The 27,188-nt window shown below is 38.9% G+C and overlaps 1 protein-coding gene across 6 annotated transcripts in view; it reads left to right on the plus strand.

The window, feature by feature from the left end:
• The window catches only part of Vwa5a (von Willebrand factor A domain containing 5A), a 33,453-nt gene extending 6,993 nt beyond the window's left edge, over positions 1 to 26,460 (plus strand). For 2 of the 6 annotated variants that reach the window (XM_087561615.1, XM_087561614.1), the window contains 13 exons: positions 3,337 to 3,506; positions 4,169 to 4,257; positions 4,426 to 4,570; positions 5,163 to 5,242; positions 8,536 to 8,650; positions 9,368 to 9,532; positions 9,814 to 9,914; positions 10,213 to 10,472; positions 11,958 to 12,026; positions 12,102 to 12,218; positions 12,678 to 12,808; positions 14,802 to 14,928; positions 15,396 to 16,915. In XM_087561615.1, coding sequence (XP_087417741.1) covers positions 3,337 to 3,506; positions 4,169 to 4,257; positions 4,426 to 4,570; positions 5,163 to 5,242; positions 8,536 to 8,650; positions 9,368 to 9,532; positions 9,814 to 9,914; positions 10,213 to 10,472; positions 11,958 to 12,026; positions 12,102 to 12,218; positions 12,678 to 12,808; positions 14,802 to 14,928; positions 15,396 to 15,475 — 1,649 coding nt within the window. In that variant the 3' untranslated portion in view covers positions 15,476 to 16,915. Of the gene's footprint in view, positions 1 to 3,336; positions 3,507 to 4,168; positions 4,258 to 4,425; positions 4,571 to 5,162; positions 5,243 to 8,535; positions 8,651 to 9,367; positions 9,533 to 9,813; positions 9,915 to 10,212; positions 10,473 to 11,957; positions 12,027 to 12,101; positions 12,219 to 12,677; positions 12,809 to 14,801; positions 16,937 to 24,076 lie in introns of those variants that run through there. The other 4 variants (NR_172059.1, NM_001393948.1, XM_087561616.1 and 1 more) reach the window with 4 other exon arrangements.
• The last annotated feature ends 728 nt before the right edge of the window (positions 26,461 to 27,188 follow it).

Here is a 27,188-nt window from a genome sequence, read left to right on the forward strand (position 1 = left end):
ACCCCTCCTTAGTCCTCTGAAGATCTCCTCATCTCTTTTCTGTGAGCAGATGGTACAGGCTACCGGAAGGTAGAGTTGGTCATATCTCAGCCTTGACAATTTCTTCCATCTATGATTCCGAGTTCTTTGTTTCTGGTTCACATATTTTGCCAGATGTCTGTCTGTTCTCACATCCTTCAGAAGCAAAGGGAAGCTTAACAGGTAGCTTAGCTCCCCCAAACCCTCTAATGTTACATTAGCATGAAGCATAGCACTAATAAACTAAGTGAAGTGTTAAACTTAAACTTAAAACATATAACTGCACAAAGTTAAAAAGCATAATGTATAAAATTACAATTAACTGCTCAGTATGAGTTATGCCCTTAAGCATATTGTATGACTTGATCTTACAGTAACCCTGTAATAGGATACTTCAGAAAAGGAAACTAAGGCTAAAAGGAAGAGATGCTCATTCATAAACAAGGAAGCTCTGACTTATGAAAGCGAAATCACTTGAATTATTTTGAAAGAACTCGGACACCATACATAGAAGGCTGGCTGACTGTATGACCAGCTTCTCACCAGTGTGGACATTTATTTCACCATTCTCCTGAATAATCTTCTGGTTTCTCAAAAAAGTAATAGTGTCATGGTATTCACCTGACACCCAGGATACGAAGAAATCAACTTTACGTATTAAAAACAATGCTTCATTTGCATAACTATGTATCTAAAGATATGGATCCAGTTCATGTTTGTAACATTTTCCCTTAGTTTTCTAGAGCAATATTTCTGAATAGCTTGCCTGTGGCACTTATCATTTTAAATATTATGCAAATGAAGATTTAATCCCAGTGACCCACGTAATCTCTTTCTTATGAATAAAATTTGATGAGATTTCTCTGTTTAGAATCTTTTTTTTTTCTTTTTTTTTTTTTATTAACTTGAGTATTTCTTATATACATTTCGAGTGTTATTCCCTTTCCCGGTTTCCGGGCAAACATCCCCCTCCCCCCTCCCCTTCCTTATGGGTGTTCCCCTCCCAACCCTCCCCCCATTGCCGCCCTCCCCCCATAGACTAGTTCACTGGGGGTTCAGTCTTAGCAGGACCCAGAGCTTCCCCTTCCACTGGTGCTCTTACTAGGATATTCATTGCTACCTATGGGGTCAGAGTCCAGGGTCAGTCCATGTATAGTCTTTAGGTAGTGGCTTAGTCCCTGGAAGCTCTGGTTGCTTGGCATTGTTGTACTTTTGGGGTCTCGAGTCCCTTCAAGCTCTTCCAGTTCTTTCTCTGATTCCTTCAATAGGGGACCTATTCTCAGTTCAGTGGTTTGCTGCTGGCATTCGCCTCTATATTTGCTGTATTCTGGCTGTGTCTCTCAGGAGCGATCTACATCCGGCTCCTGTTGGTCTGCACTTCTTTGCTTCATCCATCTTGTCTAATTGGGTGGCTGTATATGTATGGGCCACATGTGGGGCAGGCTCTGAATGGGTGTTCCTTCAGTCTCTGTTTTAATCTTTGCCTCTCCCTTCCCTGCCAAGGGTATTCTTTTTCCTCATTTAAAGAAGGAGTGAAGCATTCACATTTTGATCATCCGTCTTGAGTTTCGTTTGTTCTAGGGATCTAGGGTAATTCAAGCATTTGGGCTAATAGCCACTTATCAATGAGTGCATACCATGTATGTCTTTCTGTGATTGGGTTAGCTCACTCAGGATGATATTTTCCAGTTCCAACCATTTGCCTACGAATTTCATAAACTCGTTGTTTTTGATAGCTGAGTAATATTCCATTGTGTAGATGTACCACATTTTCTGTATCCATTCCTCTGTTGAAGGGCATCTGGGTTCTTTCCATTTTCTGGCTATTATAAATAAGGCTGCGATGAACATAGTGGAGCACGTGTCTCTTTTATATGTTGAGGCATCTTTTGGGTATATGCCCAAGAGAGGTATAGCTGGATCCTCAGGCAGTTCAATGTCCAATTTTCTGAGGAACCTCCAGACTGATTTCCAGAATGGTTTTACCAGTCTGCAATCCCACCAACAATGGAGGAGTGTTCCTCTTTCTCCACATCCTCGCCAGCATCTGCTGTCACCTGAGTTTTTGATCTTAGCCAATCGCACTGGTGTGAGGTGAAATCTCAGGGTTGTTTTGATTTGCATTTCCCTTATGACTAAAGATGTTGAACATTTCTTTAGGTGTTTCTCCGCCATTCGGCATTCCTCAGCTGTGAATTCTTTGTTTAGCTCTGAACCCCATTTTTTAATAGGGTTATTTGTTTCCCTGCGGTCTAACTTCTTGAGTTCTTTGTATATTTTGGATATAAGGCCTCTATCTGTTGTAGGATTGGTAAAGATCTTTTCCCAATCTGTTGGTTGCCGTTTTGTCCTAACCACAGTGTCCTTTGCCTTACAGAAGCTTTGCAGTTTTATGAGATCCCATTTGTCGATTCTTGATCTTAGAGCATAAGCCATTGGTGTTTTGTTCAGGAAATTTTTTCCAGTGCCCATGTGTTCCAGATGCTTCCCTAGTTTTTCTTCTATTAGTTTGAGTGTGTCTGGTTTGATGTGGAGGTCCTTGATCCACTTGGACTTAAGCTTTGTACAGGGTGATAAGCATGGATCGATCTGCATTCTTCTACATGTTGCCCTCCAGTTGAACCAGCACCATTTGCTGAAAATGCTATCTTTTTTCCATTGGATGGTTTTGGCTCCTTTGTCAAAAATCAAGTGACCATAGGTGTGTGGGTTCATTTCTGGGTCTTCAATTCTATTCCATTGGTCTATCTGTCTGTCTCTGTACCAATACCATGCAGTTTTTATCACTATTGCTCTGTAATACTGCTTGAGTTCAGGGATAGTGATTCCCCCTGAAGTCCTTTTATTGTTGAGGATAGCTGTAGCTATCCTGGGTTTTTTGTTATTCCAGATGAATTTGCAAATTGTTCTGTCTAACTCTTTGAAGAATTGGATTGGTATTTTGATGGGGATTGCATTGAATCTGTAGATTGCTTTTGGTAAAATGGATCTTGATTGATGGTATCTTTGAGCTCATGCTGGAAGCTGGTAAGCTATGTTGTCCTACAGGAGTGTTTTGATGTCCAGATTTTGCACACACTGATACTGCTGTGCTATTGTCTGTTAATACCTACCTGTTTTCCTTCCTCTCCCCTGTTGTGCTCCTTTCATTCTCATGCTGGCAGCTTAAATTGAATCCTGTGTGAAAAGCACACAGAGAGAACACAGTGTTCTATTGGAGCTTTCTGAGTTCTCTATTGAATTGGCAATTGATTCTTGGGGAACTTTAGGACAGCCAGCTTCCTTGTACCTTACAGGCTTCTTCTCCTTTCTATACAGATAGTTTGATGGGAGCTCCTTGTGCAATGGTGAGCTTCTACCCAGACATCCCAGAAGTGAACGCCTCAAAGGTCTGTGGAGAATTTGTGTTTCTAATGGACCGCTCAGGAAGTATGCAAACCCCCATGAGAACAGAGGAAAATTCTCAGCTACGCATAGAGGCTGCCAAGGTAAGCCAGAACCTTCACTATTATGCAGTGACATGTGAGGAGGATTTGAAAGGGTAGGAGTAGGGCCATTTGTAGCTGTGGGTTGGTCCTATATCTGAGCCACAACAGGTATAGCCACTATGTTCTCAGCCTTGAAATACAAAGTAACCTAAGATAGTGACATTCCTTACCTTTAGGAACTAGACTTGGGTCTCTGTGTTTGGTAGTGATATGCTTTGTAAAATGAAGTATGAAGTAGCAGGAGGGGATGACAAAGTGGGCTCATGCTAAGGCATCCCCTACTCAAGTACCAACCGCATGTTAGGTCTAGTATAAAATGAAGTTTATTTGGGGGCATGAGAAGGGGATCGAGAAGGGGGCAGAGGCAGAGACATAAAGGAGACAGAAAAGAACAGGAATAGGACACAGAGAGAGGAGAGATAAAGAGAAGAGGACAGCCTAGAAGAGATGAAGAGAGCAGGGAAGGGAGAGTGGCCAGAGAGAAGTGAGAGAGAAACAGAGAGAGGGATCAGAGAGCTCCAGAGAGAAAATAGTCCTTTTAAAACAAGCTAGGCTCCTTCCTATTTGGCTATTGCTAGGTACCTGTTGGGCAGGGCTTAGAAGAAATGCTAACAGGTAGAGCCTTCTTTCTCTCTAGCTCACTCTCTCTTTCTCATCTTCAGGAAACTCTGCTGTTGTTGCTGAAGAGTTTGCCTATGGGTTGTTATTTTAACATCTATGGATTTGGATCTTCCTATGAACAATTCTTCCCGTAAGTTTTTTGGAAGACAGAGGAGTGTGAAACAATGTGCTTTAAAGGGGGGATCTGGACTTTTTAAAAGACTAATGCAGAGTTGACCTGAACGTTGGGGCTGTCAGGAGTGTAACAATGTGCAATGTGGGCTACTGCCATGTGACTAGACATGATTATTTCTCCAAGGGAGAGTGTGAAGTACACTCAGGAAACAATTGAGGAAGCAGTGGAACGAGTGAAGCGTTTAGATGCCGATTTAGGGGGTACTGAAATCTTGACACCCCTCCGCAACATTTACAAGACATCCTCCATTCCTGGACATCCCCTACAGGTGAGCACTGGAAATACGGGGAGAGAGAGAGAGAGAGAGAGAGAGAGAGAGAGAGAGAGAGAGAGAGAGAGAGAGAGAGAGAGAGAGACAGACAGAGACAGAGAGAGACAGAGAGAGAGACAGAGAGAGACAGAGAGAGAGACAGAGAGAAACAGAGAGAGAGAGAGAGAGAGAGAGAGAGAGAGAGAAGCTCTGCATAGTTTTAAAAAGGAAAGAGAAAAACAAACTGGATAACCTCAGAATGATAAAGAGGGAAATTTTTGATAACCCAGTTCTTAGTAGTCTTTTTTATAGACTTGAGTAATGCTGGGTAAAGTTATCTACTATACAATAAAGAGAAAATAAGATCAAAGGCAGCATTTTTCCTTTATTCCAAGTGCTTAGGCAGTTGGTACCACAAAGCTGCAGATGAAGTAGCAAGAGTCTGAAGAGTCTGTGTGACAACGTGGAGCAAGTGACAGTGGAGCATTAGCGTCCCTGCCCCTGTGTGAAGAAGCTTCAAAACCTGGAAACAGTTTTGTCCATGATAACCAATGTCTTGACTTCTAATGTACTCGGCAGAGTCTCTATGAATCTATTCTTTCTTTTCCAGCTCTTTGTCTTCACAGACGGAGAAGTGAGTGACACATATAGTGTCATCAGAGAAGTTAAGTTAAACAGCAAGAAACACAGGTATGAGGAGAGTGTGGTTCCTTCTGTGCTGACTGTAGCCCAAGCAATGCCGCATGTGACTTGTTCCACATGCTGTCAGGGGGACATAGTGAATAGAGGATTTTTCAGTTAACTACTTGAAGTTCTCTGTAAGAATTTAGAATACTTTTCTACTTAATGTTTATACCAAAATGTTATTGTTCTTTATTTTTTTCTAAAGCTCTGAAAGATATGTTGAATCATGTTTTCATTATGAACGGATTGACAAGTTAAAATTGAAAGTTAATCAAATATTTATTCTTCTGGATTTTGAGAATTTCTCATTATTTTTCTATCATACCGAGTTTCTCAGTGTGTGTCTCTTTATGTACACATACATCATATTTACTTTTTAATCTCACCAGATTGTTGCATGTAGACATAGTCAAGTAGTGCATGTTGGGTTTCCCAGGAAGTAGCTCACTATATTTTATGATGATGTTCATAATGCCTGTGTCCGAGCATTGTAGTAATTGTATTACGTGTCACAAGCAATCCACTGGTAATTCACTTACATTCGAGGGTCTGTGTAAGATGAAGGCAAATGTTATTATGTATTTACCAGGATGGACTGGAGCCCAACTCTACGGAAAGCAAAGCACCATTGTAGAAACATAATTACTCGTGCATACCATTCTTTAAGTAGAAGGAGTTATTATCCAATTTCGGTGGATGGAAAACAGTTTTACAAGCTCTATTAATTTAACTCACGTCAACTTTAAAAATGATTTCCAAAGCTCCATTTCATCACAGAATTATCATTTATGTACTTTAGCCTTACCCAATTTTGTGCAGGAAACAATACTGTTCCATCCTTTAAAGTTGTATGTTCTTAGTATCTCTACCTTATACAATTTCTAATAGCTATTAGAGTGGCCACTTTTGGCGTTCCTTCAAATCTCTTTGCAAGGGTTATTGTTTTCTCTAATGGATTTTCCGTTTTTACTGAGTTACATTTCATTTTAGGTTTTCAATATGAATATATCAATAAGTACATACTCGGTATATAAATGGTAGCTTACTTGGTAGCTTACATTGCACAATCAAAATTGTTTTCCTTGCATTTGTGTTTTAAGATAGTCTTCCCTTTGGAAATCATGACTGGTCTGGAAATCCCTGAGTAGACCTGGGTGGCCTCAGTGTGTCAGTCTGCCTATTTCTACCGCTAGAGTTCTGGGATTGCAATTATGTGCTGCATCCCTGACTCAGGCACCTGGCATTTCAGTTTCTATTCTCTCAAGATTCTCTTTGAGATTGCTCCCTTTTTTTGGACCTGTTGAAGTTGTTCTTGTCCCTTTCCACCTTTTATGTCCTTTTATTATATAGTATGAGCCAATTTGTTTAATTAGCGACACCTCTAAGAACATTGTATTGGGACTATCCTTTGAACAATGTTGGCCTAACTTGTGGGTACACAACTGAAGGCAATAAATCTCCCGTTCTAGTTCTATGGATCTGGCGTCATAGTTATGCATTGCTTCAGTGAGCATATCCTACGGAACAAATGATATCACAGTTGCAGGGCTCACAGCTGGTTAAGATCATTGATACCTTTTATTTTTCAATCAGCAGCCTTTATAGCATCTCTTGATTTCTGTATATCATATGAGCAAACTGGGTAGTGGCATGAGCCTTAGAATCATATTATCTCCCCTTTGTAGGAAACCATAGCGAAGGCAAGACCAGTAGCTTTTCCTTTCAACTGAAATGTTCTGAACAATGCACCATAAGCCCTTATACCATTTCTGGCACTGAGTTTTTGTTTAGTAACAAGTAGAAGCCTTTTATAGACATTAGACTATTTAACTTCCAATTTTAAATTAGGAAATGCAGCACAACCAATTTTATATCACTTCTCCAACCCCCCACTACTGAGATCTAGCCCAGGCTTCTATTCAGGTTTTATTTTGAGATAGCATCTAATTGAGTCTGTCATCTTGGCTAACCTTGAACAATCTATATCCCAAATATATGAATTTTCAAATTTCCTGGTTTAGGGTCCTAAGAATCTGGGGTTACCTGGCAACAGGCACAATTTCTTTTAGAATCTCTAAAATATACTTCAAGTTCATTTTTCCCACAGATATTTGTTAGATCCTGTACTGTTAATTTCCTCACTAAAATCAGTGTTGATTGTCACCCTGATCATATGCACATGTGCAGATTCTTTCTGAGCCTTCCGTTCTATCCCCCTGGCCCCTTGATACAAATGTGTCTAGGACTGTGCCTCACACATTGCTCATCTGTGGTAATTCTTCCTTTCCAGTGCACTAGGGCATCTACTCAGCTCAGTTTAGAGATCTTTTTCATCCTTAGTTCCCTCCTTCCTCCCTTTCTTCCTCCCTCCCTCCCTCCCTCCCGCCCTCCCTCCCTTTCTTCCTTCCTTCCTCCTTCAGTCCATATACCAGGCTCTCTGTGCAGCAGTTTTACTGTGCAGCCAGGACTGGCATTGGAGTTAAATTCATCTCTACACATAACACCCCGCCCCCGCAACACACACACACACACACACACACACACACACACACACACACACACACAGCGTTAATTCCTCCGATGCTCCCATAGTCCAGATGCTGTTCTGCATTAGGCCTGGGTTTCTTTACTTCTCTACAGGCCTAGGGCCACGATCATTTGGGCCTCTTATCAGAGATCCTCAAATCCCAGATTATAGGTGTGTGCCATCATGCTTCCTTATTTTTAATTTTTTAAAATAATTTATCTCATTTCCTTTCATCCATCTTTCAAGTTCTTATACTTTCCTATCTCTTCTTTCCTCAATTGCCTGGAAGACGAAGACAGAGAAAGTAGCAGACTAGACTTTTTGATCATATTAGTAATCACTATTTATGTAATACCTCACCATTAAAAATTATGCTATTGAGTTTAATGAGTAATGTAAGGATATTTTGGGTTTTTTTTTTTTTTTTTTTTTTGCTGTTATTGTTTTATACGCAACCTTGCTAGTTAACTGGTACCCTATCTGCCCTGTAGTAACAATAGCCTTAGGACAGATACTTCAAATTCTCTGGGCCCTAGATATTTATTAGCAAAATGAAATTATGTCTTTCCTCATAGAAGACTCATGATATTAAATTGTATCAGTTAGGCATTTATTATAGCCCATAAAAATAAAATACAATTTCTAAATGAGAGCATTGCACTGGTTTTGAGGTAAGTACCTTATCTCTTCATGTGTTTTTGACCAGACCATGTAAGTTGATAATTCTGCTATAGAGAATCCATTTCTATTGTTCATCATTTTGTCATTGCAGATGTTTCTCATTTGGTATTGGACAAGGAGCCTCCACCAGCTTAATCAAAAACATCGCCCGGGTATCAGGGGGCACTGCAGAGTTTATCACAGGCAAGGACAGGATGCAGGCTAAGGTGAGAACAGACCGAGTTTACAGAGCTATATAATCCAGAGTGGGCATGAGATAGGGCAAAAAGACAGCTGCAAAGGCAGATGATTCATTCTCCTGAAGGACACATTCTCATGCATCTCAAGCTATACACCTAAAGGCTACACTTCTTAGTTGTGTTCTGTTCTCCCATTGGAAGTCTGACATCTGACTGTGGCTGCTGGTAATCCAGAGAGGAGATAATTAAGGCCGTTTTGACTTTTGTTTTGAAGACCAGAGAGGAAAAAAGTTAAAGGTTTGGCTGCTCTATCTGGAACCATAGACTGTACTGTGAATTAATTCAATAGAAATCCATTCTCATGCAAATGACACAAACGAAAAGACAAGCAACTGTGTATGTCTCATAGACTCAAAAACATAAGTCTCCTTCCTTTATTAGAATACAAAAAATGGAATATATCACTAAGTATATTTCACAACTCTCTTTCCATGTTGTTAGTGTCTCTTTTCTATCTCTTTCGCACGGTTCTCCTTTCTTATATCTTGCCTTCATACACATCTTCACCTTTATATCTCTCAAGTGTAACATCCCCATGCACATAAGTAGAGGAAAAAAAATAGCATTTCTCATTGTGTACTGGTTATTAGACCTGATATGTCCTAGGTCCTGGTAAATGCTCCATGGATGCCAGTAATTATTATCATTCTTATGTATAATTCTGCCTCCTCTCTCTTCCAACAGGCTCTTGGGTCTCTCAAGCTTGCGCTACAGTGTGCATTGGATGATATCTCCCTGAGTTGGGAATTGCCTCCTGGTCTGTCTGTTAACATGCTCTCTCCAGAGCAGCCTACCATCTTTAGGGGTCAGAGGTTAATCATCTATGCCCAACTGACTGGGCCTATGCCTGTGAGTCCCTATTCTTATTCCTTTTTGTTTTAATCAGGGGAGACTGTATCACTGCTTTTATTAACACTGGTGATCACTTGGGATTTCTGCAAGATATGGGACTGTCCCGGCTGCCAGCCACTCATCCACTCCTGTACGCCATGGCTAAAAGCTCCTGCACTGCCTGACGCTTTGCCTGAAGCTTAGCCTGACATCCTGTTGATCTGAGGAGCTTCCCTAGTTCTCACCATTTTCCAGGTCATGTGTCTGTTTTGTCAGCCCTGCTTTTCTCTCATTTGTAGCAAGCGGAGAGCAGAGGAGCAGTGTGCCTCAAGCACACCCTCCAGGGCAAGAGTCTGGAAAACAAGGTGGCATTTTCCCTACAACCCAAGGAAAATGCCAAGTAAGCGTTCAGCTTTGCTTCTTATTCTCCACACTTTCTTTCCTCCCCTCCCTCCTCTCCCTTCCCTCCCTACCCCTTCCCTTCCCTTTCTTCCTCTTCCTTTATTGTGCTACCTTTGACGGTTAGGTCCTTCCCAGACTTGACCTCTGCTGTATCTTCAAGCTCTTCTCTTTCTGATTCATCCATTTAAACTCTTTTTCTCCGCATTTCCTTCTGACTGCAATCACTAGCTTTTAAGAGTCATGGGGACTTGATTTGCAGTTATTTTTTTTTAATTTTCTAAAGTATCTTCTTTCAGTTTTACCATTCATCGGTTGGCGGCAAAGTTCTTGATTCAGACCAAGGATTTGGGATCCCATGAAGTCTCAAAAGAAGAGAAAAAGGATGTGATGAACATCAGCCTTCAGTCTGGAGTTCTCAGCTCCTTCACAGCCTTTGTTGCCATAAACAAAGAGCTTAACAAGCCAGTGCAGGGCCCTCTGGCCCACAGAGTCATTCCTAGGCCAATGATAGCTACATCTACATCTATGTTTATGAGGTCATGCAGTCGTCTCACAGGTATGTTTTATCCCAATCTAAGCTTGTATTTACTGTATCTCAGATATTTAAGTACATCATTTAAGCCATGGTAAGTTTCTGAATCTCATAAATTTAAATTGAAATACATTTCTTAGATTTCCTGGGCTTCCCTCATCTTTCTACACTCAAGGTATATGGCTTGCTGTAAATTTTCTAGAAAAGCATATTATGTCCAACTGGGAGAGGTGATTTTTTGTAGAAGTACAAAAGAGCACAAGACTTATTACAATGCAGAAATATCTGTAAACACTGGATTAAAAAGACAAGTAATTTGAATCTGTGGCCACACGGCAGGTAGATGTCTCGAATCTTTTAATGTTAGTGGTAGAATAAGGAATTTATGAAATCAGAAGAGATCAGAAAGGGACACAGTGGCTTATTAGGAATAAAAAAATATTTTTGGGGGAATGGCAGGAGGTCCAGTTAAATTGATGCTATTTTTTAAAAAATATCCGTAGACTTTAGTAAAAGTTCTGTGCTGTGTGAATAATTTGTAGCAGGGGTCAGGAGCTTTAATTGAAGACTGAAGTGGGCCCGGGACTGAACTGATTTCTAACATATGGTTTTACCATTTAGTCCTGAATTAGAAATTATGGCAATGGATTGGATATACTGATAAGGGTGGGGATACGTGTAATTTCAGTTTTGCTTGAATGAAAAATAAACTTTGAAGGAAGTTGACATATTTGGAAAAATTAGAGACATTGGGTCCTAAGCACAGGTCAGGTCAAAGCCATGTTTTAAATTAGGAAACAATAAGTTAAAACACTAGGGATATTAGTTTTGTATTTTAAAACTAATATTAAAGTATTTCTGACAAATCAAAGAATTCTGCATGATAGCAATGACTTGAGGGCATGAGGTAGCCTTCAAGCCAAAGTCATTGTATCTGAAGAAGGCAAGGTCAAATGTTGCATAGGTGACACTGGAAGCCTGTGGTGTGACTTTTTTCTACTTTGGGTACTGGTCAGAGGTAAATGAAGTAGTTGAGAGTTGACATATGTGAGGACACATGGAAGATAACCCAGGTGAGAGAGAAAGCTGAAGAATATCTTCTCGAGCTGAGAAAATTGCCTACCTTACCTTCTGAACCGGGATGCTCAGGGGACAATAGAGCTCCTTTTGAAGGGGACAGATAAAATAGCTTTGTAGGACAGGAAGTAAAAGTATCTTAATTTAAAATGTTACCTGGAAGAGTTCTCTTGTGTTGAAGGTAAGATGCTGCACACGTGTTGTTAGCACATGGGAAAGGTTTTCAAATCTCAATAGGAAGGAGAATGAAGGCTCAGTGGGGAGTATCTGTATGGAGGCAGCGACACAGACGGGAGAATAGTACATCATAGTAATGGAGGCTGATACAGGCAGTAGAGCTGATGTCTTCTATGCTTCTACTCTTTACATCTTTGCTTGTGCAAGGGAGCACCGAGGCTACTGCAGCATTCACTGTGCTTTTGTGTTTTTCAGGTCCCTTTAAAAACTCACGCCTAAAACGTAGATTATGTGCAGCAGACTATGTTCCATATGGACATGAAAGTTAGTATCCCAAGGCGTCTGTGGAGACAGATTTCTACAATCTGAGGGAGTTTCTGTCTCTAAAACGATTCTCAGCAATGTTTGTTCTCGCAGGCACTGTGTATTCTAGCATGCCAAGTCCAGCACCCATAGAAAATCAGGGAGTGGCAGATTCTTCGAACGAGAAAAGCAACTCGCAAAATGAACACAAAGGTGAAATGGTCATCGGTTTATTGTCTCTGATTGGTGATATCCATTAACTAACCTTCAGTGCTCTTACTTTTGAGCTTTTACTACCTAGGGGTAACCTAATTGAGGTATCAGAGGGGAGGTGATATTTGACATCCCCATGTATTTGCCAGAATGGGTCTAGCTTTATTAATCTACAATATAGCATTTGATATCTTCCAACATACTGTAGTTGAGTGTCCTCTAGTTTTTTAAGCCCATTGGCTATTTCTGCCTACATATGTCTTTAGGGACTGGCTCCATCAGACTCTACTGCTGTGTTTGGAACCCAGACCATCTGGACATCCATCATATACTGAAAATAGTTTAGATGTTTCTGCAGAATCCTCACTTCAGCCTCTTATTTCCTCAGGTAGGCTTTGATGCCAGTGACTCTATAATTTCTCATGGCACTCCTCTTTTTTCATTTTTTTTTAAATAAAGCATTTGGGGAGAATGTTGTGTTGCAGCTGATTTTTCTGCAAAATGCAAATGGCTCCTGGAAGCTGGATGAAAATCTGACCAAGATCCTGGGCACTACATTGGAAGACACCAAGGCTGCCAACCCTTCTCAGGTGAGATGCAAAAAGAAACAAGGGGAAGGGTGTGTGCTTCATGAAGTCAGGAATATAATGAAAATTGGAGTGAACCAGGGCCCAGGTAAGAAATAAGAACATAGGTAATGCAAAGGTGACATTAACTTCTAATAGGCAGAAGATTAAATCACTTCTACTTATCTGGAACATATAGAACACAGAATTAAGAGCCTATCTGCTGTAAGCCATGGCTAGAATGATGGATGTCAAAGGGAAAGCTAAATACTATACTGTGTTAATCTTATTCACCGAGACTATACTGCAAAAGGTAAAATTTTGGTCTTCACCAAATGTGAAGGCAGTTTTAATCACTTAATACCCTTATATTTATTTCATTCTCATTTCCGTTAATTAAGGCAGATTCTGTTTATGCAGCTACATATAGATGAAGAAATTGTCCATTAAGAAAACTGGAGAGATGGCTCAGTGGTTAAGTGTACTAACTGCTCTTCCAGAGGTCCTGAGATCAATCCCCAGCATCCACATGCTGGCTCACCACCGTCTTTAATGGTTTCTGATGCACTCTGCTGGTGTGTGTCTGAGGATAGCTAAAGTTTACTCATATAAATAAAAATAAATAAATCTTTAAAAAAGAAGACAAACACTGTGTAAGCCAGACAATGCAGAGCTAAATTCAATTATAGGATGGGCCTCCAATAATTCCCTTATGATTGCTGTTTTTATGTCCCCAAATAGGATGACTCCAGTAAACTTTATTTCAAATTTTGAGATTACCTTCTGAATGGTCTAAATATACTTGAAAAATATCTTTTCAATAACAGACGTACATCAAATACTGAAGAAAAAATACAATTTTGACTAATTAAAATGTGAAACACAGTTACATAAACTTGAGATGTTCTATGATTATACTACTTCTATCATATCTCCTCGTCAGGCCTGTTTACTGAGCCTATGGAATGCGGTGAATGCCAATGCTAGGGAAATTTTTAATCAGTAGAGGTATCTATACTGTAGCCTATAAACTGACGTAATTATGTGGAGTAAAGCCATGGGAATATTTCATTAAAATTATTTCATGTTGATACTTGTCAAAATGATAATTCCTTTTTAACATTTCAAAAGTGAGATCTGCTGCTAGTTGGAGAAGTAGATCACCAAGAGAACTCAACACCAGTATATAGGAGGCCATGTATTCTATTCAGTAAAAGCATAGAGTGTAGTAGAATAGAGATAGAGATAGAGATCAGAGATAGATCATGATTTGTAATTAGTACTAACACCAGTAATAAAAACTATGCAGCAGGAATAAAACTCAAGAATTGCAACTGATTTTTAATCATCAGATGTAAGAGTAGAGAAAGAAAACTTACAGAGAACAGGGCAACGTGGGCTACAGAGGTGTCAGGAAGCCACAGGCAGTGTGAACAATAGGTCAGAACAAAGTTCCTCAGGATGAGCCTCATTTGTGGGCTCTGATTACAGATTTCCATATGCCATTTTCCCTATGCTGTGACCACATCAATAGCTGGCAAGAATCAATTATCCATCGTTATTAGACTATAGTAATCCATAGACTAACTTTAGATAAACACTTTTACTTTTGTACTTTTTTTGTATTATGCTTTTGTATATTTATGTTTGGAAATGTCCTACTGATTATTCTTAGGGATTTTTTTTTCAGCAATTGAGGACAAAATTTGATGAGTATAATACCATAAAAGAAGTCAAATTTACATTTTCTTCTCTTTCCACCATCCAATTATTTGAGCACTCGGTGTTTGGAAGTGTTTTGAGGACTGTGATGATGGTTACACTAGATGATTATACTTAAATCATTTTCTTAGTAGTAATGGAAAGCTATCTTGAGCTATCTTTCCAATAAGAACAGTGAAAGAAATGTCAAGTAGCAGCAGAATGTTGAGGAAGGTGATAGTAAATCTATTTGTTTCCTCTTGAGTGACTTCCTGCCCTGCCTGGAGAATCATAGGAATTTCCTTCTGTTTTGCAGCATGGGGACCCCTCAGCCTGGGCCACAATCCTGGCTGTGCTCTGGCTCCATGCCAATGGCCAGGACTTAAAGTGTGAGTGGGAGCTTCTGGAACGGAAGGCTGTGGCCTGGCTTCATGATCATGCAGGTAGGGGCACAACCCCTCCGCCCTTTCCTTCTTTCCATTTGCATCCCAGGGAGCCATGCCTCTATGTGTTGCAGCGCACTCAAGAGTCCCTATGGCTGTCCCAACTATGCTGTCTCAGAACATTGTCCCTCCAGCTAATCCTTCATTTTCAGGATTAGGCAAAGAATGTGCTTGGTAGTTGGGACAAGCTGAGCAAAGGGAAGGAGCACAAGTGGGGATACTTAGCTGACTAAGAGTGTCCCCAGACATGTAGGAAGGGTCGTGGATATTTAGTGTGTCCTCATTGCTGTGTTCCTGTGGACAGAAGTGACTAAAGAAGAATGAGAAGAAGAAAGTGGAAGATCCAGGGATACTGCAGGAAACTAAATCAAGGTTGAAGGGGGATGCTAGGAATGATTAAGGAAGGCTGAGGAAAGAGTCTCCCTCCCCTCTGCCACAGCTCTGACTCTTATTTCCTCTCCTCACAGGCTCTTCTATCCCCATGCTCGTTCAAGCTGCCAATAGTCTCCTGAAATTATCTGTGAATCCTGCTGTCTTTGATGTCTAAAGGTGTCACCCATGAAAGGAGAGCCTTTCCTGGCTACCCCTGTGTCCCTCACTTCTCCTCAGCTGAGATAGCTTTGGGGTTCTATCCTTCCCTTTTCTTTCTTGTCATAACAAGGACATACTGACAGCCTTGGTGATCATTCCTAGTACCTTTGTATCTGATTTTCTACCCCTATCATTTCTTCTGTGAGAAGTTAGCATGGTCTCCCAACATGTTTTCTTCCTTGAGACTTTTATTCATGTGCAGAATGACACATGAAGTTTTCCAAGCCAATTATGATATAACGGTTGGCATAAGATCTAGAGTAAGCATGCAGTGTTGACCATGGGTAATGCTTGAGTTAATAACCTGCATTACTGTTATTGCCTCTCTATGCAGAGCCATGTAGTATGGTCAACAAATGGCTTTAAACTCGTGGGATCGGCCTACCAGTTAGCACAGCCACGATGGATGCTCCTCAGTTGAGGTAGGACCTGTAGGATTACATGTTCTGAGGACCTCATGCTGTGAATGGATTTTTTTGCTCTGCCTGTTGCCTTCACATTCTTCATAAACTAAGGATTGTTTGAAAAGTCTAAGCAGGATTCCAGCACCACCCTGGGCAGTGTCATTGGCACTAAACGATAATAATGTTTGATATCTTTCAAGTACTGGTGGTGGAGCAGATTAATGATTCAATTACTACCCTAGGAAACAACTTAGAGATGAAGATTTTCAGCAGTGACCACTACCCTTAGAATCTTTATTTGGAAAAATAAAGTTTTGTGAACCTATGTTAAGTTTTTTTTTTTCCTATTGACACGGTTTTAAAAAATCCTAGCGAACAGTTCGAAGTTCTGAGAGGCACATTTAAGCTAGGGATGGTTTATGGTCAGAGGACAAGAACAATGGCAACAAGGGCTAACATGAGGATCACTGAGGCTGGACTGGTGATGATTGATTTTTTATGTCTATTTTTGCCTTCTGTTTCCTGATACGATTCAATAAGAATTGCTGATGAGTAGATATGCATTCTTAGGATTTTAATTGATATGACCGACTTTTATATAAAAGTTTAGATTTCAGATTCATTAAAGATCTGTCTGAGCTTACTCTTCAAGATAAATGAAATAATCAGTCCTTCCTTTGTAAGTGGAAATTTCAGCCTGCCAGTAAGAAGAGCTGGGCGAAAAAAAATTATCTTGTTTACTTACACATTTTAAATCTATAACAAGTTGCTTAATTATGAATGTACATGGGTTCTTGGTAATAATTTTTCTTCTTTACCTATATTACATAATGTTATTTCTTCTAAAGATATTGTATAACATCCTGTTTTTTTTTTTTCGTAGTCATTCGCTAGAAGGAAAAGAGAATGTAATCCAATTGTAATTTTATACTGCTTAAAAGATTTTGCTGGAATATATAAGAGATGGGAAAAAATAAAATCATTGAACCTCTGCTTCTTCCATCTCCAAATATGTATGTATATATGGATACATGTGCATGTATGTATGTATAGGTGTAAAGTTTGTGGGAGGGTGCATTGGAACTTTGTTCCACCCATCAAATTTGTTTGTATGTTTATGTGTAAAGCTTGTATGGGTGTGTGCTGGAGCTTGCTCCTTCCACCAACTATATATATACACAAAAAACTTGGAGCCTGCTTATTTGAACCTTGTTAGTAACTCACCAGGTATATGCGTGTGTGTGTTTGTGTGTGTGTGTGTGTGTGTGTGTGTGTGTGTGTGTGTGTATGTATGTATGTATGTATGTATGTATATGTAACATGCTTGGAGACTGCTTGCTGTAACTTTTCTCCATTCAGTTAATGTGTAACTATGTACATGTCTGTCCATCTGTCTGTCGGTCAACATGTAATATATTTGTATATATGAGTTGTTATAGTCTGGCTTTTGCTTCATTTACTCAGTGTGTGCGGGTGTGTGTGTGTGTGTGTGTGTGTGTGTGTGTGTGTGTGTGTGTGTGAATTTTCTCTCTTTACTTTTGTTTCTCACTTTGTTCAAGGAGTTAAAAGAGTTAAGAGTTCTTCCCTGGCTACAGGGATAGTCAGCCCTAGTGCATTAAGCTTAGTTCCCTCAGAGAAAAGTCTGCTGAGTAATTTCTGAAACCACTGGCTGCCATAGGCCTCCATTTGCCCCCTGCCTGTCAGAACTGTTAGGTGGCAACTCACTTTTGTTTTTGAGTGATTATCAGGACCATAGTAGTAAGCTTTATGTTCATAAGTATTGGATGAAAGGTGAAAATCACGATGAATAGAACAGAGAGACAGAGGCATTGCTCATACATTTTCCATTTCAAACTACTATGGATATCTTGAATAGATTTAGTTTTATTTTTAATCCCAGGTCTCTGTTTCTATTTCCTGAGTATACTGGTCTAACTAATACAAGGAGGTAAGTGTTCCTCCTGAATCTGTATACACCTTGAGAGATGACTGGGAGTTCTCAGCTGAAGCCTGTGCTATGAATGAGGCTGCTAGACAGGCTCAACTCAAGAGATAGAGAAGAACAGCTAGGATTGAGGATGCTTGTGGCAATCAGTGTTCTTTCTCCTTTTCTTTTCTGAGACTGTGACAAAATACTTGAGAAAATTAGCTTAATAGGGAACAGATTTTGATTGGGAGACGACCTAATGTATAAACTGCATGTGTGGAAGTCTGAGGACCTGAGTTTGGATCCTCCAAGACTATATAATAAAATTGATATGGTAGAGCTGTTTTTAATCCCAATGCTTGCAGACAGAGACAGAATATCCCAAAGAACTCACAGGTCAGGTCAACTAGATGGTTTAATCTCCGAGTTTAGTGATAAATACTATCTCCGAAGCAAGATGGAGAGTGACCCAGGAAGACTCCTGTTTTTTCCAGAGCAAATATCTATGACCGCTGCACTTTAAATTTCGAATGAGTGAGTTTATTAAGCCTGCAATAGGTGAAACTAAAAGGACATAAGCGAACAGCAGGTAGACATCAAGATGCTATCAAATCTGGAACTTTCAACATCCTTCAGTAATGACTAGGCGAGCCTTGTTGAAGGAACAAGCTCAAGTTCCTGATTTAGCCTAGGCAAAGCACAGCACCCACTTGGGTATGGCTGTTAAGTAAAAGGCTAGAGATCAAAGACAGCAAACAACATCAACTTGGGTTTTCACCATATCTGGAAGAAATGACTGGGGAAGCCTCACTGAAAGTTATGTAAAGTAATGCTTGAATCTGGATCAAGAGTTCCACAGCAGAATATTTTTGTGAAAGTTAAAAATAGTTTAACTGTCCAAGGTAGACTGGAAGTTAGTCAACTCCCCTGAAGACAGCAGAGGCTGAAGGCATCCCAGGAGGTCTGCTGCACACAGGGCAACTGGCAGAATCCCTGCCCAAGAGTGACAGCTGCCCATGGAGACCAATGGACTAGGGAAACTTAACCCCATAAAACCCCAGCCACCCAAATTCCACTCCCCTTCCAGCCTGTGCATTTTGCCTGGGGCAGTCTGCTAGCTAGTCTGCTTCCCCGATAACACCACAGCCTAAAGGAATTTCAAGAGTTCTGCTGCTCACAAAGTAACTGGGCAACTGACACCACAGTCTGAAGACTTTCCAGGGGCTCCATACCATGCATGGCAACTGAACCAACACTCTGAAAGCTTCCCTGGAGTTCTGCTGCACACAGGGAAACAGAAACTATAGTCCATAGGCCTCCTGGGAGAACAGTTACATACAGACCAACAGCTTGACTGCTCCTCTGAAGATAGAACAGCCTGAAGGCCTTTTTTTTTTTATTTTTATTTTTTTTTATTAACTTGAGTATTTCTTATATACATTTCGAGTGTTATTCCCTTTCCCGGTTTCCGGGCCTTTTAAAAGATCTGCTGTAGCCAGGACAAAAGATCAGAAGCTCTTCTGCCCCTCTGAAGACCCCACAGTCACAGGGCTCCACAGGAGGTCTGCTACAGCAAGGGCCACAGGCCTACCAGGAGACCTGATGCAACCCAGGGACAAAAGAGGCAGACTGCAGACAGAATCACCCAGGCTAGCAAACACCAGGGATAACCAGATAATGAAAGGCAAGCACAACTCTGTAAGCAACAGAAGCCAAAATACATGAGCATCATCAGAACCCAGTTCTCCCACCACAGAAGTGAATAAAATAACACACCTGAAAATCAGGAAGTTGACCTAAAATCCTGTCTCATGAAGAACTCACTGAAAGAAATACAGAAAAACACAGGTAAACAAGTAGAAGCATTTAAAAAGGAGACAAATAAATTTCTTAAAGAAATACAGAAAAACAAATAGGTGTATGAGTTGAACAAGACCTAAAAGAATCAGAACAATAAAGAAAACACAAATGGAGGCAACCCTGGAAATGGAAAATCTAGAAAAGAAGTCAGAAATTACAGATGTAAGTATCACCAACAGAATACAAGAGAAGAGAATCTCAGGTGTAGAAGATACCTTAGGAGAGATTGACACAACTGTCAAAAAAATTCAAAACATAAAAACTCCTAACCCAAAATATGCATAAAATTCGGGGCACAATGAAAAGACCAAATTTAAGAATAATTGAAATATAGGAGAGTGAAGATTCCCACCTCAAATGTCCTGAAAACATCTTCAACAAAATCATTTAAGAAAACTTCTGCAACCTAAAGAAAAAATGGCCATAAATATACAAGAAGCCTATAGAACAACAAATAAATAGGAACAGAAAAGAAGATCCTCTCCTCAAATGGCAATCAAAACACTATATGCTCAGAACAAAGAATACTAAAAGCTGCAAGGGAACAGGGCTAAATAACATATAAAGGCAAATGTATCAGAATTGCACCAGACTTCACAGAAGAGAGATTAAGGCCAGAAAGCCTGATCAGAGGTCATGCAGACTCTAAGAGAACACAAATGCCAGCCCAGGATATAATACCCAGCAAAGCTCTGTTATTCTAGAACAAACATATCAATCCAACCATACAGAGGATTCTAAAAATAAACAAAACAAAATGAACTCCAACACAAGGAGGTATCTCATCAAAGAAAAGACAAGATATTAATCATCTCAAAACAAAGCCAGATAGAGAGGACCACAGGACATAATGTCCCCTATAAAAACAAATGTAACAGGAATCAACAGTCATCTGTTTTAATATCTCAATATTAATGGACTCAACTCACCTACAAAAAGACGTAAGCTAACAGACAGGATACTCAAACAGTATCCAGCATTTTGCTGCATATAGTAAATATACCTAAATAACAAAGACAGACAGTACCTCAGAGTTAAAGGCTGGAAATAGTTCTTCCAAGCAAATAGCCCCAATAAACAAGCTCGAGTTCCCATTCTAATATCCAATAAAATACAATTTCAACCAAAAGTTATTAGTGAGATGAAAAATGACCTTCATATTCATCAAAGAAAAGAATCCACCAAGAGAAAGTCTCAATTCTGACCACATATGCCCCAAATGCAAGGGCACACAAATTCATAAAATAAAATTTACTAAAGCTCAAAACACATATTAAAAGCGAGGAAATATTAGTGGGAGACCTCAACACTTCATTGTCATTAATGGACACGTCGTTGAAACAGAAACTAAACAGAGACACAATGAACCTAATAGAGGTTATGACCAAATTGTTTTAACAAATATCTACAGAATATTTTACCCTAAAACAAAAGAATATACCTTCTTCCAAACACCTCATGATGCTTTCTACAAAATTGAACATTAAATCAGTCAGAAAACAAGTCTGAATTTTTACAAGAAGATTGAAATAATCCCATGCATCTTGTCACATCACCATGGCCTAAGACTGGTCTTCACTAAGAAAACAAACATACAGCAGAAACCACACATACATGTGGAAATTGAACAACTCCCTACTCAATGATAACTTAGTCAAAGAAGAAATAAAGTAATTAAAGACTTCTTGGAATTCAATGTAAATGATGAAACAACATACACAAACTTATTGGAAACAAGGAAAACAGTGCTAAGTGGAAAATTCATAGCACTAAGTGCCCTGGTAAAGAAATTGGAAAGATTACACACTAGCAAATTAACAATATACCTGAGAGCTCTAGAGCAAAAAAAAGCAAACACACCCAAGAGGAGTAGAAGGCAGGACATAGTCAAACTTAGTGCAGAAATCAACCAAATAGAAACAAAGAGAATGAGACAAAGAATCAACAAAACCAAAAGCTGGTTCTTTGAAAGAATCAACAAGGTAGATAAACTCCTAGCCACACTAACTAAAGGACCCATAAGTGTATCCAAATTAAAAAAAAATCAGAAATGAAAACAGAGATATAACAACAGAAATGGAGGAAATTTAAAACAAAAATCATGGGATCCTACTACAAAAACCTATACAACAAAACTGGAAAATCAAGATGAAACGGGTGACATTTTTAGACCGATAGATACCACATACAAAGTTAAATCAAGAGCAGGTAAGCTCTCTGGACAGGCCAGTAAGTACCCCCTGAGGAAATAGAAGTCATTAAAAACCTCCTAACCAAAAAAAAAAAAAAAAAAAGCTCACAACCAGATGATTTTAATGTAAATTCTACCAGACATTCAAAGAAGACCTAATACTAATATTCCCCAAACTATTTCATAAAATAGAAGTAGAGGAACATTACCTAATTCATTCAATGAAACAATAATTACTGTGATGCCTAAACCACAGAAGAATGCAAGAAAAAAAAGAGAGAACTTCAGACCAATTTCATTTATGAATGTCAATGGAAAAATACTCAATAAAATTATTGCAAGCTGAATTCTAGAACACATCAAAACCATTATTCACCACAATGAAGTAGCTTCATCCCAGGGGTACAAGATTTGTTCAATATATGAAAATCAATTAATGTAATACACTATAGAAGCAAATTCAAAGGAAAAAAAGTCACATAATCATCTCCTTAGATGCTGTGAAAGAATTTTACAAAATACAACAACCCTTTATATTAAAAATATTGAAGAGATCCTGAATTCAAGGCCTATACCTAAACAAAATACAAGCAGTTTCCTGTAAACCAACAGCCAATAACAACTTAAATATAGAGATACATGAAGCAATCCCACTAAAATCAGAGACAAGAAAAGGATGAGCATTCTCCCCACATCTATTCAATATAGTACTTGAAATTCTAGCTAGAACAATAAAACAATGAAAAGAGATCAAGGGGATAAAAATTAGCAAAAATAAAAGTATTAGCACTTGATGTTATTGTATACATAAGGGACTGCAAAAAATTGGAGGAGAGGAACTGCAGTAGCAACCGTGAGGTAAGGATAGTCCATCTTGTGCTTAGAGTCTGCTCTCAGCAAGTTTAAACAGTGCATGCCAAATTATCATTATAATTCATCCCAAAATAAACACCCAATGTCCAGCTCTGGCTTGTACACAAATGTCCCCGCTTCATCCCCCCAACCAGGTTCATGCACATAGATAAGTAAGTTTGTGAGCTGATTCACAGGTTTGAGGTGGTTAGGTCTTAGATCAGAATCTTGGGGTACCAGCTGAGATTATTAGGTTCTTCTGTCTAGAAAAGATATAGGATCAGACATCTGTGGATTTTAATAAAAAGGAAGAACTTTTGTTGAAATAAATACATAAAGAAACAAAGAATAAAGGGATGAAAGAAGGAAAAAAGAAAGAGATTGGAGACAGAGAGAGGGAGAGAGGAGAGAGGGGAGAAGAGAGAGAGGAGAAGAGAAGAGAAGAGAAGAGAAGAGAAGAGAAGAGAAGAGAAGAGAAGAGAAGAGAAGACAAAGGGAGGAGGAGAAGGAAGGAAAGAAGGAAGAAGGAAGGAAGGAAGGAAGGAAGGAAGGAAGGAAGGAAGGAAGGAAGGAAGGAAGGAAAAGTAAGCAAAGGATTCCTCAGGGATAAAAACAGGTTAGTGAACTGGAAAAAAAATTACAGTTGCTCATCTCCCCTAGGCCACAAGTTATCTATGAGGTGACTATGAGATGAGGCTTTGTAAGATATTTACCTAGCATCAGCATATTCTGTGCCTGTTGTGTTTTTTACACATAGCTTTGGTAGGAATTAATTTCTAGTCATTCTGTTAACTGATAGATATACTGTGTGAATCTGCCTACCATTCTCTCTACACCATCCTTTGTTTCAAATCTCCCCTGAGAGCTGTAGTATGAGAAAACTTTTGGGAGAATTGAAAGTTGTTACCAGTCTTCCTTTACTTATATTTAATAAACCATGTTTTCCCCTCCTTACAATGTGTGACAAAACTCTTTCTCCAGTTCATGTATTAGTGGAAGAGGGGGGCTTTAGATTTTTCGGAGAGGTATGGTTGTGCATTCTACCTTGCAGCTGGGGTGTCAAGAGGGAATTTATCCTTATATTACAGTTGGCTTGGCTATGGTTATCTTTTCTGAATGATAATAGCCCATATTAAGAGTTTCATGGGCTGGTCTATAAGCACTGATTCCTTGTGACATTCTACAGTCTTGTCTAGTTTTTGGTATTGCAGTCCTTTACGTTCAGTATTACTGAAGATCATTATGTTGTTTGGCTTTGCTTTCCGGCTAGAGTGTGAAGCCGGCCTGATGCTGATATTTTAACTACTCCCCTTTACTCCTAAGGTCAACTGTTGCTGGTCTTGTCTGCATTGTGGCTTCCCTGCAAGCACTGAAGATATTTTCTTCTGTATTGATCCCCACCACTTTGAGGAATGTACAATGGGTGAAGTCCAATTTCCAAAGTCTGTATGGCCTCTTTGAAGACAAGGATTAGTGATTTCTGAGTTTCAGGCTAGTTTGAAGGTATCTGATCATTCTCTGTAATTTAGCTACCATATTGGAAATTTCCAAAATATTGGTTGTGATAGTGGTCACATTGGCTTTGGCCTCCATGTGTGATTACTGAAATATAGAATGTCAAGTACACCAGACTTGAAGAATAAACAGTATAAAATAACACTTAGATGAAGGTCAGTCAGTAAGGACTGAGTTTTAAATAATCCTTGAGTCTGTCAAAACTTAATTTCCTAATTGGAAACTCGATGGAAAGAATACACAATTATTTTGATTAAATATAAAATCTTTGCTCTTTAGGCAGGTTTTTAAAAACATAAATCATTTCTAAGTTTTAACTTCCATAAACATCTCATGATATTTTTTAACTTTTGGTTGTGTCTCAATCTCCATTTTGGAACAATATTTTGCATCAGAAAAAAATCTGTGTAAAATCCTTTTAAAATATAAAGTAATGACCTTTCGTCTTTAAATGTATATTTAGATCATTTTGAAATGATGAAATGAATGATGTAATTGAGTCTTAACAATACAAAAGACAACAAGTGGAGGGACACTTTAATATAAGAATTAAAGTGTTCCCTGCTCTACAAATAGTCTTGCAGGAATATATTCCCCACTTTGTAACATCTCTTTGCAACGAAACCATAACCATAATTCTACAATTTAAAGATGAATAGAGGTGACAAACTAATAGCTCTCTCAAAGCTATCTCTGAACTCTAGGCTGTGCCTAAGAGAACTTTAAGAATGCTTTAAGTTCCTCATCCAGGACGAGAGTGTTCTGGTCTTGATTGCATATGCCCCACAAGATATGATTCTTCATAAGTAAACAAGGAAAGTCTTTTTACCTTTAGCACACCGCTCTAGTAATAAAAGGAAACATGAGTTCCAATTATTCCACTAGGATAAACAAAACCGTTTCCAGGACTACAGATTTGAGTATTTAAACTTCTGCCAGGGTCTCACTGTCAACCCCTGCCCCTTACATACTAACATGTAACACACTTGGAACTCTCTGATCCTTAAGGAATGAATTTTCCTGAAATCAATTGAGCAACCTAATGAGCCTATGGAATCACAGAACACCATGGTATCTGATAATAAATGAAACACAGCAACTTTGATGGTCTCTGCTTATCAAAGGAAGGGTATGGAGGGCTCACTTGAATTGGAGGTGTTCAGATATGAGTAGTATTTGTTAAAACCAACATCTCTCAGACATCTCTGTGCAAAACAACTCTTTCTGCATATAAACGATCAAGGATTATGTTAATAGATTTAGGAAAATCTAATAATACCTTAATGATTGGATATAATATTGACCTTTTAAATGATGGATACAGACTTTTGCTTGTTTTCTCTGATTTATACTCAGGCATCCCTGTTTATTTGCATGTATAAAGAATGTTGGTGCCTCTGTAATTGAAGTTGTCTTTATGATATGTGGAAGAATCCAATTAGTTCTTTTTATAAAATGAATACATTTGGGTTTTGGATATTTGTTATTAATTTTGCCCAACTAATTTTCCCAAGAACTTTGCTAATCCTTATTAATCATCCGTAATGACGTAGTTTCAGTATTTGTAAGGGGTACTACAATTTCAGCTGCATATATTCCTGACAGTTAACACAAGATTGTGAGGGGAGTTCAGAAGTCTCATAATATTTAATGTTTAGTTCATGTCCAACCATTGTTAATACTCTCCGGCCCACATTTTCACTGCTCCAGGGCATAGCCTGTAGCTGTTCAGACAGTCACAAAAATTTTTAAAGTATGGTGCCTTGCTTCTTTTATAAAGAGCTCAGACAGATAGCATTTAATGAGTGACTGTGTGCTTAACATGAGAATGAAAAAATGAAGAACTCTGGGTGATAACAATGGGAACCTACTGGGAAAACTAAGAAGTACCGAGAATAGAGTAGGTCAGCATTCATGCAGTAGCCAAGGATGAAAGGAAACAAACAGTATATCATAGATTTTTCTAAGTCCAAGAGTGGATTTCACACAGGAGGGATTGACTATAATATTCTGAGTTTATTTGTTAACTTATTTTAAGTGAAAAATGGCTAAGGAGTATGTTCTAGGGAGACGCACATATTTCTGCATCTTGGACACGTAGCAGGGCAATGTTTGAGACTCATATTGTTTAAGTGCATGCCATTCGGAAGGTAATGTATTTGCAGGAAAATAAAATTAGTTATACCTTCTCATTGCAAGGTTCATATGCATCCCGTTCATTGTTCTTGGACTAGAGGAATGGACTGTTCATAGTGACTCTTGTCTATTTCAGCAAATTAACTCGATCAGCTCATATGAGCTAGCTTGAAGGAAACTGAACTGTTTATTTATTTTGTTTTCAGATAGAGTCTAGTTCTCTTTTTATCAAATCAGGAACCCAGAAGGCCAGGCTGAGCTGGGGAATATGGTGACCTTTAAGTTCAGTTTAATAGTGAGATGAGTATTTATGGAGTCTTTTATTATGTGGGAGAAAAGGAAATATATATATATATATATATATATATATATATATATATATATATATGTCTTTTAAAAAATGTTTTACAGTCATTCTAGGCACAATAAGGCCATTGCTTTGTCCAAGGTCTAATATCAAAATAAAACTTACCTTCATTGACAAGATAACAAGCATAGAATTTAATATTAATACAGAGATTACGAGGTCATTGTTGATTAAGATGGGGATGCAGGAAAAAAAATTTCCTGAGACACTGGCTCCCAGCCTTGTCCAAACTGCTGACCACATGAACATTGTAGATTCCTTAAAAACTATCTGTCAAGTGAAGCAATTTCTGCAGTATGCCTCAGCACTCTGCAGTCATTCTTCCACACCCTGTCATAAACATGTTAGAAAAATCACTAACTTGTTTGGAATTGGACCTGTGTGCTTTGTTTTAATTAGAGTCCACAAAAAACAAAG

Source organism: Rattus norvegicus, chromosome 8, assembly GCF_021556685.1.
Source record: "Rattus norvegicus strain SHRSP/BbbUtx chromosome 8, alternate assembly SHRSP_T2T, whole genome shotgun sequence".
Classification (NCBI taxonomy): Eukaryota; Metazoa; Chordata; class Mammalia; order Rodentia; family Muridae; genus Rattus; species Rattus norvegicus.